Here is a 12,839-nt window from a genome sequence, read left to right as displayed (position 1 = left end):
GTTTAAGGTAGTTAAAAAGGTGGAGGGAGGACTTTTCTTTCCATTAACCAAAATTCCATTATAAATCTGTGAAGTTTCTGGAGTAAACAGTGGTCTCTGTGATAAGTATCCTATGGGATCTCAACAATTAACCACGCAAAGGTTTTACTTTCTGTCTCAGCAGTTTCACCATTAAATTAAAATTAAGCAAATGTCCTAAGCAGAGATTTACTGCCCCAACATCTCCATGTAGAAAGCTAATATGTTTGGAAAAAATTCAGGTCCAGAAAGGAACTACTGGGCCTCCCCTGGTGGCGCAGCGGTTGAACGCTGGGTTGCAAGGCTGCCTGCAGCCTCTGCAGCGCCAGTTCGATCCCCAGCCACTGACGAGGGTCCCACAAAAAAAAAAGAAAGGAACTACTGAATTTACCCCAAAGGTATCTCCACCCATCTTGGTAATGGTCCCACCATTTCTCCAGCTGTTAAAGTCAAGTATCCAGAAATGGTCCTGACTACTAGACTATTATATGAATATTCTCCTAACTAGTACCTCATTCCCTGTTTGACACATTTCAAGGATATGTAATACAACTAGAAAAAATGAATTCCTTCCTCTAACCTGCAAAGCATTGCACTGGAGTGCCCTCCTGCCTTCACCCTCTGCCCCTCAGCCCCTTCCCCTTCCCAGAGCTCTAGTTCCACAGACTCTTGCTGTAGTACACCAAGCTTTCCAGCTTTGGGGCCTGAGCAGTACTGTGCCCTCCTTAACTTCCTCTTCTATGAGATGATTTTCTTGCTCTTCTTTATGATAGAAGTCTCATCTTCATCTTCTCAAGTCTTCCCATCAGACCACCCAAAATAAGGCTACACTTTTCTTCAATCCAGTCCCTCCATTTGCCCTCCCCATGTCTCATGAACCCTCAATGATAGTTTCTTAATATTTGTGGGTTTTTTCCCCCATAATGTCCTAACCAGACATAGCACTTAACACTGCTGAAATTATCTTATTTTTGTGTTTATTTGTCAGTTGTCAGTCTCCCCTACAGGGATATAGTTTTATGAGGGCAAACGTCTTTTCTTTCCAGTTCCTCACCATATCCCAAACACCTAACATAGTTCTGGCACATAATAGGTATACGATGTATATCTGGGAGCAAGGAGAAGGTGCAGGGTGGGAAGAATGAGGAGAAACTGCCACAGCAGGGGATGGCTCAGAGCAGCTTTAGAGAATCCAATAATCACTATAAACAAATGACATAGAAGACAACACAATAATTCGCAATTACTATAACCTAGTAATTGCTTTACCACTTATCAATTGTTTAGTTCTGGCCAATTATTTACTCTTCCTAAGCTTGTTAACTTTGCAGTAAAATGGGAATAAAGACATAAAATTTTCTGGCTAGTAAAAAGATTAAACAAGTTAATGTATACAAAGTACTTAGCACAGTAGGAATAATAATGGCAAAGATTCTGGAAAAAATGCTGACTTAGAATTAGGAGGAAGCTTAGAACTTTTCTATCCTTTGTCTTGGGGCAGGCATCCCCTCAATAGAGGTTGTAACAAAGGGACATGCAACCTGTGCTTTCCTACCTGCAACAATGCAGAGCTCCAATTTCCTTGTTAGTAATGATTCCTGGAAGTCTTCCTTTCTTTGAGGATTTACTACCACCTTGCCACTCTCCATAATCCCCAATATTTGATCACAGTGCTATTATCTGTGGCCACTAGAAGTAAATCGTATTCTTCCTTTCATTGAATTATTTGAACACTGTGATCAAAGGGCTGTGATTCTTCTTCTCCATAACAAAGGGGGAAATAAAAACTTCAGTAAAACCTAATATCACAGGTGTTGCCCAACGGAAGTGTCCAACCTGACCCAAAGGACAATGATACTAAAATTGACTCATATTATATTTTAGCTGCTAAATCTTCTACATTGTTTTTTTCATTCACTAACCTTAAACCATGTTTGTCTATAATTATACTTATATGATTGTTTATTTGAGGGATTTTTTTGGTTCTGTTTATCAGGCAAATCCCTATCTTTACATGTACTCCTAATAAATTTCTTCTAATTAGATATCTCTTGGCTTCAGTTTGAGGAATTGACTTCCATGCCTTTGACCACATCACTTGCTACTGCTGCTGTTATTATTCTCACTCCTACTCATATATGATGGTGAACAATAGTGAATTAGTCTGTAAGGATGTATGCTTTGGAGATTAAAAAAAATAGAGACAGGCGGTTAAGGATTACAAAGAAAAGGAACCACTAATAAATTCTTGTTAGAGCCAAGCTAGATGGAAAAGAGCTTTAAAATAGTAACAGTAATAATGGGGGGGGGAATGCAATATGAAAAGCAAAATCATGAATAGCAACTATTTTCCTAGTACATCATTAAAAAAAAAAGTCAAGATATTTAGAATTCATTTAATGTCTTTTTCAACCACAGGATTTTAAAATTTTCTATTTGCCCTGGCAGGCATGCCCTTTGGTCTGAGTTCCTCTTTGGGATTATCTAACTTAATGATGTTCAAATCCTTAAGAAACACTCCACATTAAACTATCGTAAAATCTTTTATGCAACTATATTTTTGAACACTACAGTAGAGAAAAAATGAATAATATAAAACATAGTCCTTGTTCTAGCATATTCCCCAGTTTCTGTGACTGGAAATAATTGGTAATCAGACAACTGAAACTGTAGGGTCAGCTGTCAGAAGAAACGATTTTGGGGTGTTAAAAAATTTCGAAGAAGGCCTTGATCAAATAAGGAAAAGATTATACTTATTTTAGATGTCACTGTAAAACTTTATTTATTAATGCCCTTTCCTTAGTTTAAGCACACTTTAAAAGTACCATTTCTTATCAATATTTAAATAACTACCTAGAATGAAGTGCTCCTTGTAGTTTGCCCACAGAAATTTATAGCAGAACTTGAGGGGAACAAAGTACCCAGGAATGGTGATGAACAGAATCAAGAGGATCTCTAATATACTAACTTTTCCAGAAGACTGAATGCCTTTGATCATAGCCAAGCAAACCACGACCCAGGCAGCCAGCAAGCAGACAGTCATCTTCCAGTTTAGGCCTCCACTTTCAGAAATGGAGCTGGAAATATTCAGTGCTTCTCTGTACCAGTAATAGGTGGTGGCGGAACTTTTTTCACATTCTGGCTCTACAACTGTAGAAAGAAAGATAACACAATTATTTCAGACTATAGAGAATAATGAGACTATTATTGTTTCCCGACAGCCTGTAAATCAATTCTTAACACTTCCTAGAAAAGCACTACCACTCCACAGAAGTATTTAAATTCATAATGAAAACTCAACTGTGCAAAAATGTGAAAAACCAATAGACATGCAACATCTTTGATATTCTAATTATACTTTTTGAAATAAGAATATGGAGCTTTTTCATCAATGTAATTAAAGCAAACCAGACTTCTACCCCTCCTTCCTCCAGAGCTATCTGAATGACTTCCTAGGGCAGAGCTGTCAAATATGCTAGCTGCTGGCCAAGTGCGCCTTTTGAAGTGGAGCTAGTCTAAAGTGACATGTGTGATACATATAAAATATAAACCAGATTTTGGAGACAACCTATGAGAAAAATAATGCAAATAATTATGTTAATAATTTTATACGAGTTATATGGCGACATGGTAATATTTCGTATATATTGGATTGAAAAAAAATTCATCTTTTTTTTTTTAACCTATGGCTAGTAGAAAAGTTTACACTACATATGTGAGTTGCATTCTGTATTTACTGAATGTTACTACTCTAAGGAATTGTTTTTTATATTTTGGGGCATAAAAATAAGTGAAAGGAAAACCAAAGCAACAGAAGACATAAATGCAACTACTGTAATCCAAATTCTCTTTAAAAAAATAAATTCTCATTTTCCACTTTGTGATTTTAGTGAAAATGTAAGGTATCAAAAAAATGTACAAGATTGTGCAATTGACAACTGAAGTCTGTAATATTTTGCCCTAAAGTCATGGTGCACAAATAAATAACTTGGGAAGAACCAGAAAATTAAATGGTATGTAAAGCTTAACTCTCTGAGTATGCTAAGCCTAAAGGGATGTTTGTTACAATAATTTCCAAATATTCTTCCGCATTTGAAAGAAATCCTTTTTAATTTTGCAAGCTCATGCCTTTATCAACTTTATAATCTCCAAACACAGAACACTACATTGTACATGTCTTACAAGTGTGTGAAGCATTTTTCACCAAAGGACACTGATCCCAAGGCAGAGGCTGTTGAAAAGACTGAGAAAAATAAAACAAACTCCATCCAATGATGACATTGTAGTAGAGAGCCACAAAAAAGCACACCTGCAAAACAAAAGGATGTAATTACATTAAATCTTTCATGCCCTTGCTTTTGAAACAAAATATATGAAATGTGTAAAACCACACTTGACATTTTAAAAATCCTCTTCATTTTATTTTTATTTGAAACACATTATCTTTTCAAAAAAAGTTATTGTCTCTTCTAGAACTTAAGAATATTCATTAATAAGGTTGAACTTTATTAATATTTAGTTTGAATTATTAGTGCAAGATCCAGTAGTGTTTTTTAAAACATGATTAAAGAATTGAGTAGAAATATACACCCAAAGTTTTCATTATAAATGCAAACTATATAATTAGAAAGTCTGTCAAAATTATAGCATGTACTATACCAGGAAACTTACTACACAACTTGCAAATCCAATCCCACCCAGTTTAGGGCTTATGTAATTCCACACACCAATGCTTCCTCGCCGAATTCTTTGACCCACCGAAAGTTCCAGGAAAAAAAGGGGAATACCTATCACCAGAAGCAGTATTAAATATGGCAAAAGATATGCACCTACAAAGACAAGATAAAATATCTTAAATTTTCAGTAGAGAATATGCTCATTCTTATTATTTCATGAAATATAACTTCTATATAGTATACATATAGCAGCCTTTAAAGAAATTGCAGTTACATTACTTTAAACTTTCTAGAATTGAAATTTAATTGCTACAAAGAGTTTCTGATTTTAAAAAATAGCAATTAGGTAAAAGTTATTAATGAATAGATCCAGTTTCATTTTATTGAAAGGATAAGACAGCTTCATATTTCATAGAAACAACTTATCCTTAAAACCAACTGTTAAGTAGATTTCAAACTCCTGGAAGTCATATTCTACAATCATTTATTAAATTTTATCAAATCTCATCTTGTACATTCCAAATATGATCAATTAGAATGAATGAGATGTTCTGGCTTTTGAAACTGACTTCTTTTCCTAAATAAAATAACATAAAGAAGAAATGGCAGCTGAAACTGAGAAATAAAAATAACTACCACAGAGAAAGATTATTTTTCCCATATATAATTCACATAAAAAGTACACTTTAGGAAACAATTTTTAATTCTGAGACAAGGTGGTGGATTTACTGAGATACTAAAATATTTAGCTCGATTTCAAATATATTTGTGCTATTATCCTTATAGTAAATTTTCCATACTTAAAATAATCACTATTTTATAGCTAACTCTCAAATTAAGACATGACCAGTGATTTTAAAACATATTGAATAATATGACAATATTAGACTATTAATTCATTAAAAAGTTAAAATGTAAAAATGTGAATTCATTTTTGAGAATAAATATGGAAATTATCATTAAATAACCTCTAAAATGACTTCCTACATTCAAATTTACTCTCTGGAGTTTTGTCTAGCCAGATAATCAAGTAGGTCAAGTAATTGATGGCACTAATTTCATTTTTAACAAAAGACCATTTATTTTATTTTTTCATGTTAAAACTACTTAATGCTATTGGATAGGTTTTGGAAGCTATTCAAATTGTTCTGGAAGTTACTCTGCTGAAAAAGAAAATATTAATAATATTTTTATCTCAGCATTTATATATCTATAATATTGATAATGTACAAGAATTTCTTTTAATGTAGTGGCTTTAGAAAATCTCTATTTTCTTATATCTGAGTTTCAGTCTTTGAGGCTTGAGCTGATTCTACAAAAGTGTTTGTAATCATGAGCTTATATAACAGTATTATGAAAATTCTAATGTGATTAATAATATTCAGACACTACTCACTTGAAAATGTTTCCCAAAAGCGTAAAAGTGTATTTTAATACCTGTATCAAATCCTAGCATATGAATGGATTAAGTTTGTGAATGACTAGAAAAAAGAGAATGAATTAAGACAAGACTTGTTGGGAGTTTCTCCTCAGTTACGTGTTCATGGTATGCTATTAGAAATTTAGTCTTATTTTCTAACTTCATTACTCCAACACTAGTTAGAGTACCAAAAATACTAAAGTATATACAAAACAAAAATACATAATACATATTAAAATAGTCATAACTAAAATAAAATTGAGCATTTACTACTTGTCAGGCATCTTTCTAAATATGTTACATGTAGTTACTCTTTTATTCCTTACCAAAATCCAATGGGGTAAGTGTCATCATTACCCTCATTTTCCAGGTATGGGAACTAAGCCAGACTAAATAAGTTAATTTGTGAAAGATTACATGTCTAGTGTGGGAATGAGCCAGGCTTAAGAGTCCAATTAACTTCAAACCCTAACTGGTCATGTCTATGTTATACCACTTATTAAGCTTAACCATTGTGCTTTAAGCATAATACCATTAGACCAACAACTTACATTGGGTCTATTACTTTTTAGTTTTAGTATTCATGACATGCTTTGAGTGATGAATAAGATGCAGACAGCCTGAGCTATTTGGCTAGGTATTTAACTCAGATACCCAGAAGGCTCGATGCTCTACTGCAAGTTGAGTGCAGTCCTTTGTGCTTTTTAAACATGTTGAAATAAGAAAGCTAAGTAAGATTTTATAATCAACTCAATACCACTCTCCAGGACTCATAATGGGAAGGGAGGAAACAAAGCCTGACTGGGTATTTTGACTTTCATTACAAATGAAAATGAGGAGCTATTTTTGCTAGCAATTAATTACTATATATGAAATCTTTGAAAGTTCTCCACCAAGAAAGAGATTATACCAAATGGAAAGCAACCTGACTTTTATATCCAAGTTAGTCTTCTTCCATAACAGTATAAACAGTAAGCTTCTATGGGGAAAGATCTGAAAATCAGAATTCACTTTCTCTAGTCTTGGCAAATGGAAGATCTGTGATGTTAAATTAAAAAAAAAAAAAGCCAACCAAGTAAATTTAGGATTCATCAAAAGATTCATGAAACAGGCAATATGCCATCTAGCAAGTAGGAGACAGTTCCAAGAAGTTGCACAAAATGAAAAGAATTTATAGGTTGAAAGAGGGCAAGATCAGAAAAGAGGGAATTATTTCAGCCTTAGGTAACAAAATAATGTGGCATGGAAAAGGCTGCGTGGAAGATTACCTGATCTTTCTTTGGGATTGGAAAAAATTACTTCACTAGTGCTGACCAAAAACTTCCCCACTGATCAGTTAAGACTACATTCCTAGGGAAGGTGAAACTATTGGGAGGTTGAAACCACACAGTTTAGGTATTAAGACTTAATGGGCTTAACATAAGTGACTCCATTTTGGGCCTGTTGTTTTCTTTTCAACCAAAAAGTCAAAAAGCAAGGTAGTGTATAGCTTATTTGATAAGTAATTCACATTTATTGTTATTCATAAGGAGTCTACAATTTTACTGGAGTTATGGATAGTGCATCACTGACTTCATGCATTGATTCTGCTCAGGCAGATTTGTCAAACACTACTTTTTCTAAAGCTTTTGTTTCATGCTTGGTTGACTTAACTAAACAAAATCTTAAACCTATTTTGTCACCACAACACCTTATCTTTTTATCTCTTAATGACTAAGAAGAACTTTCACATATGAATAGTTATGTTACTTCATTGGTTATGACCACACAAAAAAATAACACCATTATGTTTGTCCACTTAGCAAAGTTATCACAAACTGCCACACAATACCAAAATATTCTTCCTATCCTTTATGGCCTAAAGGCAGATTGTAGATTGTTTTTTTGTCACAATTATTTTAACAGATTCCATGCATGTATATATATATGTTCACGTGTACACTTACATCCTTTCATGAATGATTTATTCCTTTGTTCAGCTCTTTTTTGTTCTTTTAGTTTTTTAAATAATTGTTGCTAAATAACTCTTGGCAGTTATATGCACAAATTTATAAAGCAAGAATATTGTGATGATGCAGATATTTTTGATTAAAATTAAGGATGCTAATTTCTTTAAACTGAATGCTATCTCCAAACACTACAGAATTAGGAACCAAATATGTATGAGGCTGAAGAATGTCTGGCATTATATTAATTATCTGGTAACCTCCCTTCTCCTAGAAAAGTTCTGGTCAGCATATGAAGGCTATAATCATTCTATAATCATTCTATAATCATTTTGCTTATTTGAAGTGAGACAACTTAAAATTCAGAGTTAATAAGTCATAGAGAGAAAATTCTTTCTTTTCCAGTATTGTTTTATATCACACACTTTTATTTTTTTCTCCAAAGAGAATAACTGACAGGTACAAGGGATGAAATATTTGTTAGAAATGCCAGTTATTTTGAGCTGTTTATAGCATCCCCAGAAAGAATTCCAGAATCTACTATCCTTAACCAGTCCTTGAGTAACTGAGTGTCAGTAAAAAGACATCTGCAGCTATGGAAACCTAATTTGAAATAAAGGTGAGTACACATCCACCAAGAGTCTCCTTAGCTTGACGATGAAATTCATTGCTACTAAAATAACAAGACTATAGCAATAACATGAGCTATCTGACATAATCAGTTGTGATTTACTCAGTAATGTATCATTTAAAAACAAAACAAATCAAACTTACCTCCCCCATTCTTCTGACATAAGTACGGGAATCGCCACACATTCCCTAAACCTACAGAGAACCCCACTTGGGCCAGGATGTATTGTAGTTTACTATTCCAAGCTGGCCTTTCATCTTCGACTTCAGATTCTTCTTCCGCATCTAGATCTTTCTCTTCTTGGACATCAACAATTAGTTCACTCTTCTTAAAAGCATCATCAGCTGAGTCTTCATTGGAAAGAAGGTCTTTGACAGATTCAATAACCTCATCATCTAATTCTCTTTTTACCACCTTGCTGTTCTTAGGCATTGGAAAGTACTAGTGGTATTTTTTTTGTTCCCTTATGTCAAATGTGTTAATTCTTTTTAAAATGTTACTTGATATGAAATAAAGGCCAAAGAAAATATCAAGTAAATCCTTGACTCGAAGTGGTAATTGCTTAAGGATCCTGGATCTGTATGTGCAACAATCTGTAGATACCTGTAAATTTTAAATTGAAAAATAATAACATTTACAGATGTTAATATTAAAGGTACAGAATGTCCTCTCTTACTAACTTTCATTACAAAATCTCTTTCTACAGAGTATAAAACTTATGATTGCCCTTGGTCTTTTAGAGCTTAATATTTCCAGAAGTACAAGAATTGTAAAGTATATGTGAGCTTCACACACATTTTCTTTTAGCTAACTCTTCCCTTCTTGCAAAAGTTTACTTTGATCTCAGATATACTCCAATGCATAATGTAAATTCTATTCATTAGTAACTAAAATTCTGTGAATCTTTTTTTTTCCTTTCCCCCTCTCTGACTAAAGTACATCCCATAATATATCTCTTATAAAACTACATATACTACTACTTGCCAATCCTGAGGCTGTCTTATACAGAATATCTTATATTTGTGTACACATCCATTCACTTATTTGATATTGTGACCTTGAGATATAAATATTAATGAAACATACAGTGTTTGCTTTTAAGGTGCTAATGTGTAATAGAGAAGGTGCCGTTTAAAAAAAAAAAAACCTCTATTACATTGCATAATTTCAGTGACCCAACACCATTACAATAGAATGTTTAAAAGTGACCTTAGAGTTGGGCAGAAATGGAATGAGGCCCAACCAATCACAAGGACAGCATTAACATGCAGGAAGTGATAAAAATTCGTATTTGTGTGAACATTCCCAACTCAAGAAAAACCCTGCATCATTTCGGTATTTTTTTCTTTCTCTATAATTGTGTGTGTTATAGCTCAAATCCTTTTCTCTATTCAGACAGAAAACAAGCATGTATGCAAGGCAGGTCCGGAAACCAAGAATTTGTCTATTTTAAAAATACACATGAGTGCTGCTCTTCAAACTGTAGTGAGGAGACTTTAGAAATTATATCCTAAGAATTAAGGAATTCTTTGATGTAACTGTGCTTAGGTTCATATAAAAGTCAGAAAAACTACCCACCATATTCTAATTTATTATCTTAATAAAATTCTTTAACATGACCTAATGATTTATCAGTTGTATTTCTCATATATATATATCTGATCTTTGCAGGGAAAAGTACACCAAAGCAAAAACACTTTTAAAAATGAAAAATAAGGGCCTCCCCGGTGGCGCAGCGGTTGAGCGCTGGGTTGCGAAGCTGCCCGCAGCCTCTGCAGCCGGTTCGATCCCCGGCTGCTCCCCGGCCACCAGAGGAGGGTCCCACATGGCGTGCAGACCTCTCCTGCCGCCCGCTGCTCCCCTCAGCAGTGTACTTCGGTCCTTCTGCCTGCTCTGCTCCCCGCTCTGGCTCTGGTGAATTCTCTCACCCTCCCACGCTTCTGACTGTACCCAGTGCATGTATCAAACAAACAAACAAACAATAAATAAATAAATAAATAAGACATGCCTCTAGAAAATTAAAAAAAAAAAAAAAATGAAAAATAACATCCTTCTAAACAGCTACAAGATTTTTTTTCTTTACATATCCAGTGAATAATCATACCAAATTACCATAGGATATCCTTTGGTAAAGTTTATGTTTAAAAATATTTTCTACAAAAAAACATCAATGCCTAATATAAACAAAATTTAAGTGCAACATTATGTCATAAATATTAAAACTATATTAAACTAAAAACACACACATATATAAACACACAGAGATTATATAATGCAATAATCCTAGGCAACCTTTATAAAATTAAACATATTAGAAAAGATTCTGAAAAGTCTGCATGAATTTATAGCTCCTTTTCTATTATAAGCAAAGAAAACAAGTGATAGTACATTAATGATCTTAAAAGTAAAATAACAATTTATGGTTTATTTTTCTCATTCTGTTTCTTACCCTTTCCCACCTCCTGCCTTATCTGGGGGTTGTAGGAAAATATGGGAAGAGACTGCAATTAACAATGAAATTTCCACAATAACATGCACGTCTTAGGTAGCGAGGTAAAAGTATTTTTGCTCTTAATCAATTTTGAAGACTTTTTATTTTATTAGGTCTCATGTTCTCAATATATAAATTTGTCTATCAGATGAACAGACGGAAGGAAGTATGATAGTAAAATACTGTGTAATAACTACAAATATTTTGCATAATTACACTTTTGGTTGGGTTTTTCATTTTGTTTTTTACCCCAAGACCCTATCCTCATCATTAAAGTCATTCTTTTTTGTGTGTAAAGGGTGCATGCAGTCAAGTGTAAAGAAATAACAATTTCTGAATGAATTTTTTAAAATTTAGTATAGGCACAACAATTCTGAGGCCAAATTAAAATTATCAAGATTTGAATTTTTATTTTTTTAAAGATTTATTTATTTTTATTCAAGAGCTGGGGTACAGGTCAGAGGTGCGGGAGAGTGAAAGGATTCACCAGAGACAGAGTGGGGAGCAGAACAGGCAGACTGACGGAAATACACTGCTGAGGGGAGCAGCAGGCGCGACAGGAGAGGTCGGCCACACCATGTGGGCATCTCCGTGGCTGGCCTGGAATTGAACCCACGGTGTAAAGGCTGTGGACAGCTTCACAGCACTGTGCTCAACCCACTGCGCCACCAGGGAGGCCCAAGACTTGAATTTTTTTAATGAAATTTTTTTATGAATTTCAAAAATTTAACTGAAGAACTTAACTAATAAAACAGATCACAGGCATAGATTTAAAAAGAGAATAAAATACCACTATGAAAGAAGTTCATTACTTTTGCTAAATCTGGGAATTAGAAGTAAAAATGAAACAGGAAAGTCCAGGAAGGTGTACCATAGAAGGGGATAAAATATCAGTAGTTTAAGAGTCACAGACAATAGCACCATCAAATAACTGCCAATTCATTCTTGTGATTGTCAACTCTGAAACAAGATACCATCTACTGCACTTCACCTACAATAGAATTTGCATTACCTCTCCTCATTATTATTAGTAAGGATCTTCTATTCCACAACTGCACAACAGATATTCAAGAAAAGGGGTCAACAAAGTATTGCCCGTGAGTGAGTCAAATATGACCTGTTGTCTGAGTTTGTAAGTAAAATTTTATTGGAACAAAGCTATGCCCATACATCTACATATTTCCCATGGCTAATTTTATGCTACAATATAATCACTTTAAATGGACTGTAAAACCCAACACATTTATTGGCTCTCTACCAAAAGGGTGAAAACCACTGTAATAGAGAATTGAAGGGATAGAACTGTTAGAGAATGCATCTCCAAAAAGGGAGGAGGAGCACTGCAGTAGAGTTAATGAGCACCCACCCTACTCCTCACACCCCCATTTACATGCAGCTGCCTTGGACTAAAAGTCCTAGTATGCCATGAATCATGCTTCCTGAATGGGAAGAGGTAGCTAGGAAGGAGTGAAGTGGATATATAAAAAGGAAACACACATGAAGAAGAGAAAAGAAGATGACAGTGGAAACGAGTGTGTGTGTGTGTGTGTGTGTGTGTAAACATGTATAAACCCTTGGAAGGGAAACATGGGAGAGGGGTGAGAGGAGTTCCTGCTCCTTGGAAGAGACAATGACAGCCATTCTCTTGACATGTCCC

The 12,839-nt window shown here is 34.3% G+C and overlaps 1 protein-coding gene across 2 annotated transcripts in view; it reads right to left on the bottom strand.

The window, feature by feature from the left end:
- Positions 1 to 12,839, bottom strand: part of SLC6A15 (solute carrier family 6 member 15) — a 41,879-nt gene that overhangs the window by 16,567 nt on the left and 12,473 nt on the right. For both annotated transcript variants that reach the window (XM_037513917.2, XM_037513918.2), the window contains exons 2-5: positions 8,835 to 9,294; positions 4,690 to 4,847; positions 4,201 to 4,327; positions 2,987 to 3,168 (exon numbers count right to left, since the gene is read on the bottom strand). In XM_037513917.2, the coding sequence (XP_037369814.1) occupies positions 2,987 to 3,168; positions 4,201 to 4,327; positions 4,690 to 4,847; positions 8,835 to 9,123 (756 nt within the window). In that variant the 5' untranslated portion in view covers positions 9,124 to 9,294. The remainder of the gene's footprint in view (positions 1 to 2,986; positions 3,169 to 4,200; positions 4,328 to 4,689; positions 4,848 to 8,834; positions 9,295 to 12,839) is intronic.

The sequence above is a fragment of the Talpa occidentalis genome, unplaced genomic scaffold (assembly GCF_014898055.3).
Source record: "Talpa occidentalis isolate TD23 unplaced genomic scaffold, MPIMG_talOcc4v2.1 talOcc4.16, whole genome shotgun sequence".
Lineage (NCBI taxonomy): Eukaryota > Metazoa > Chordata > Mammalia > Eulipotyphla > Talpidae > Talpa > Talpa occidentalis.
This window is presented reverse-complemented; position numbering and strand designations above follow the sequence as displayed.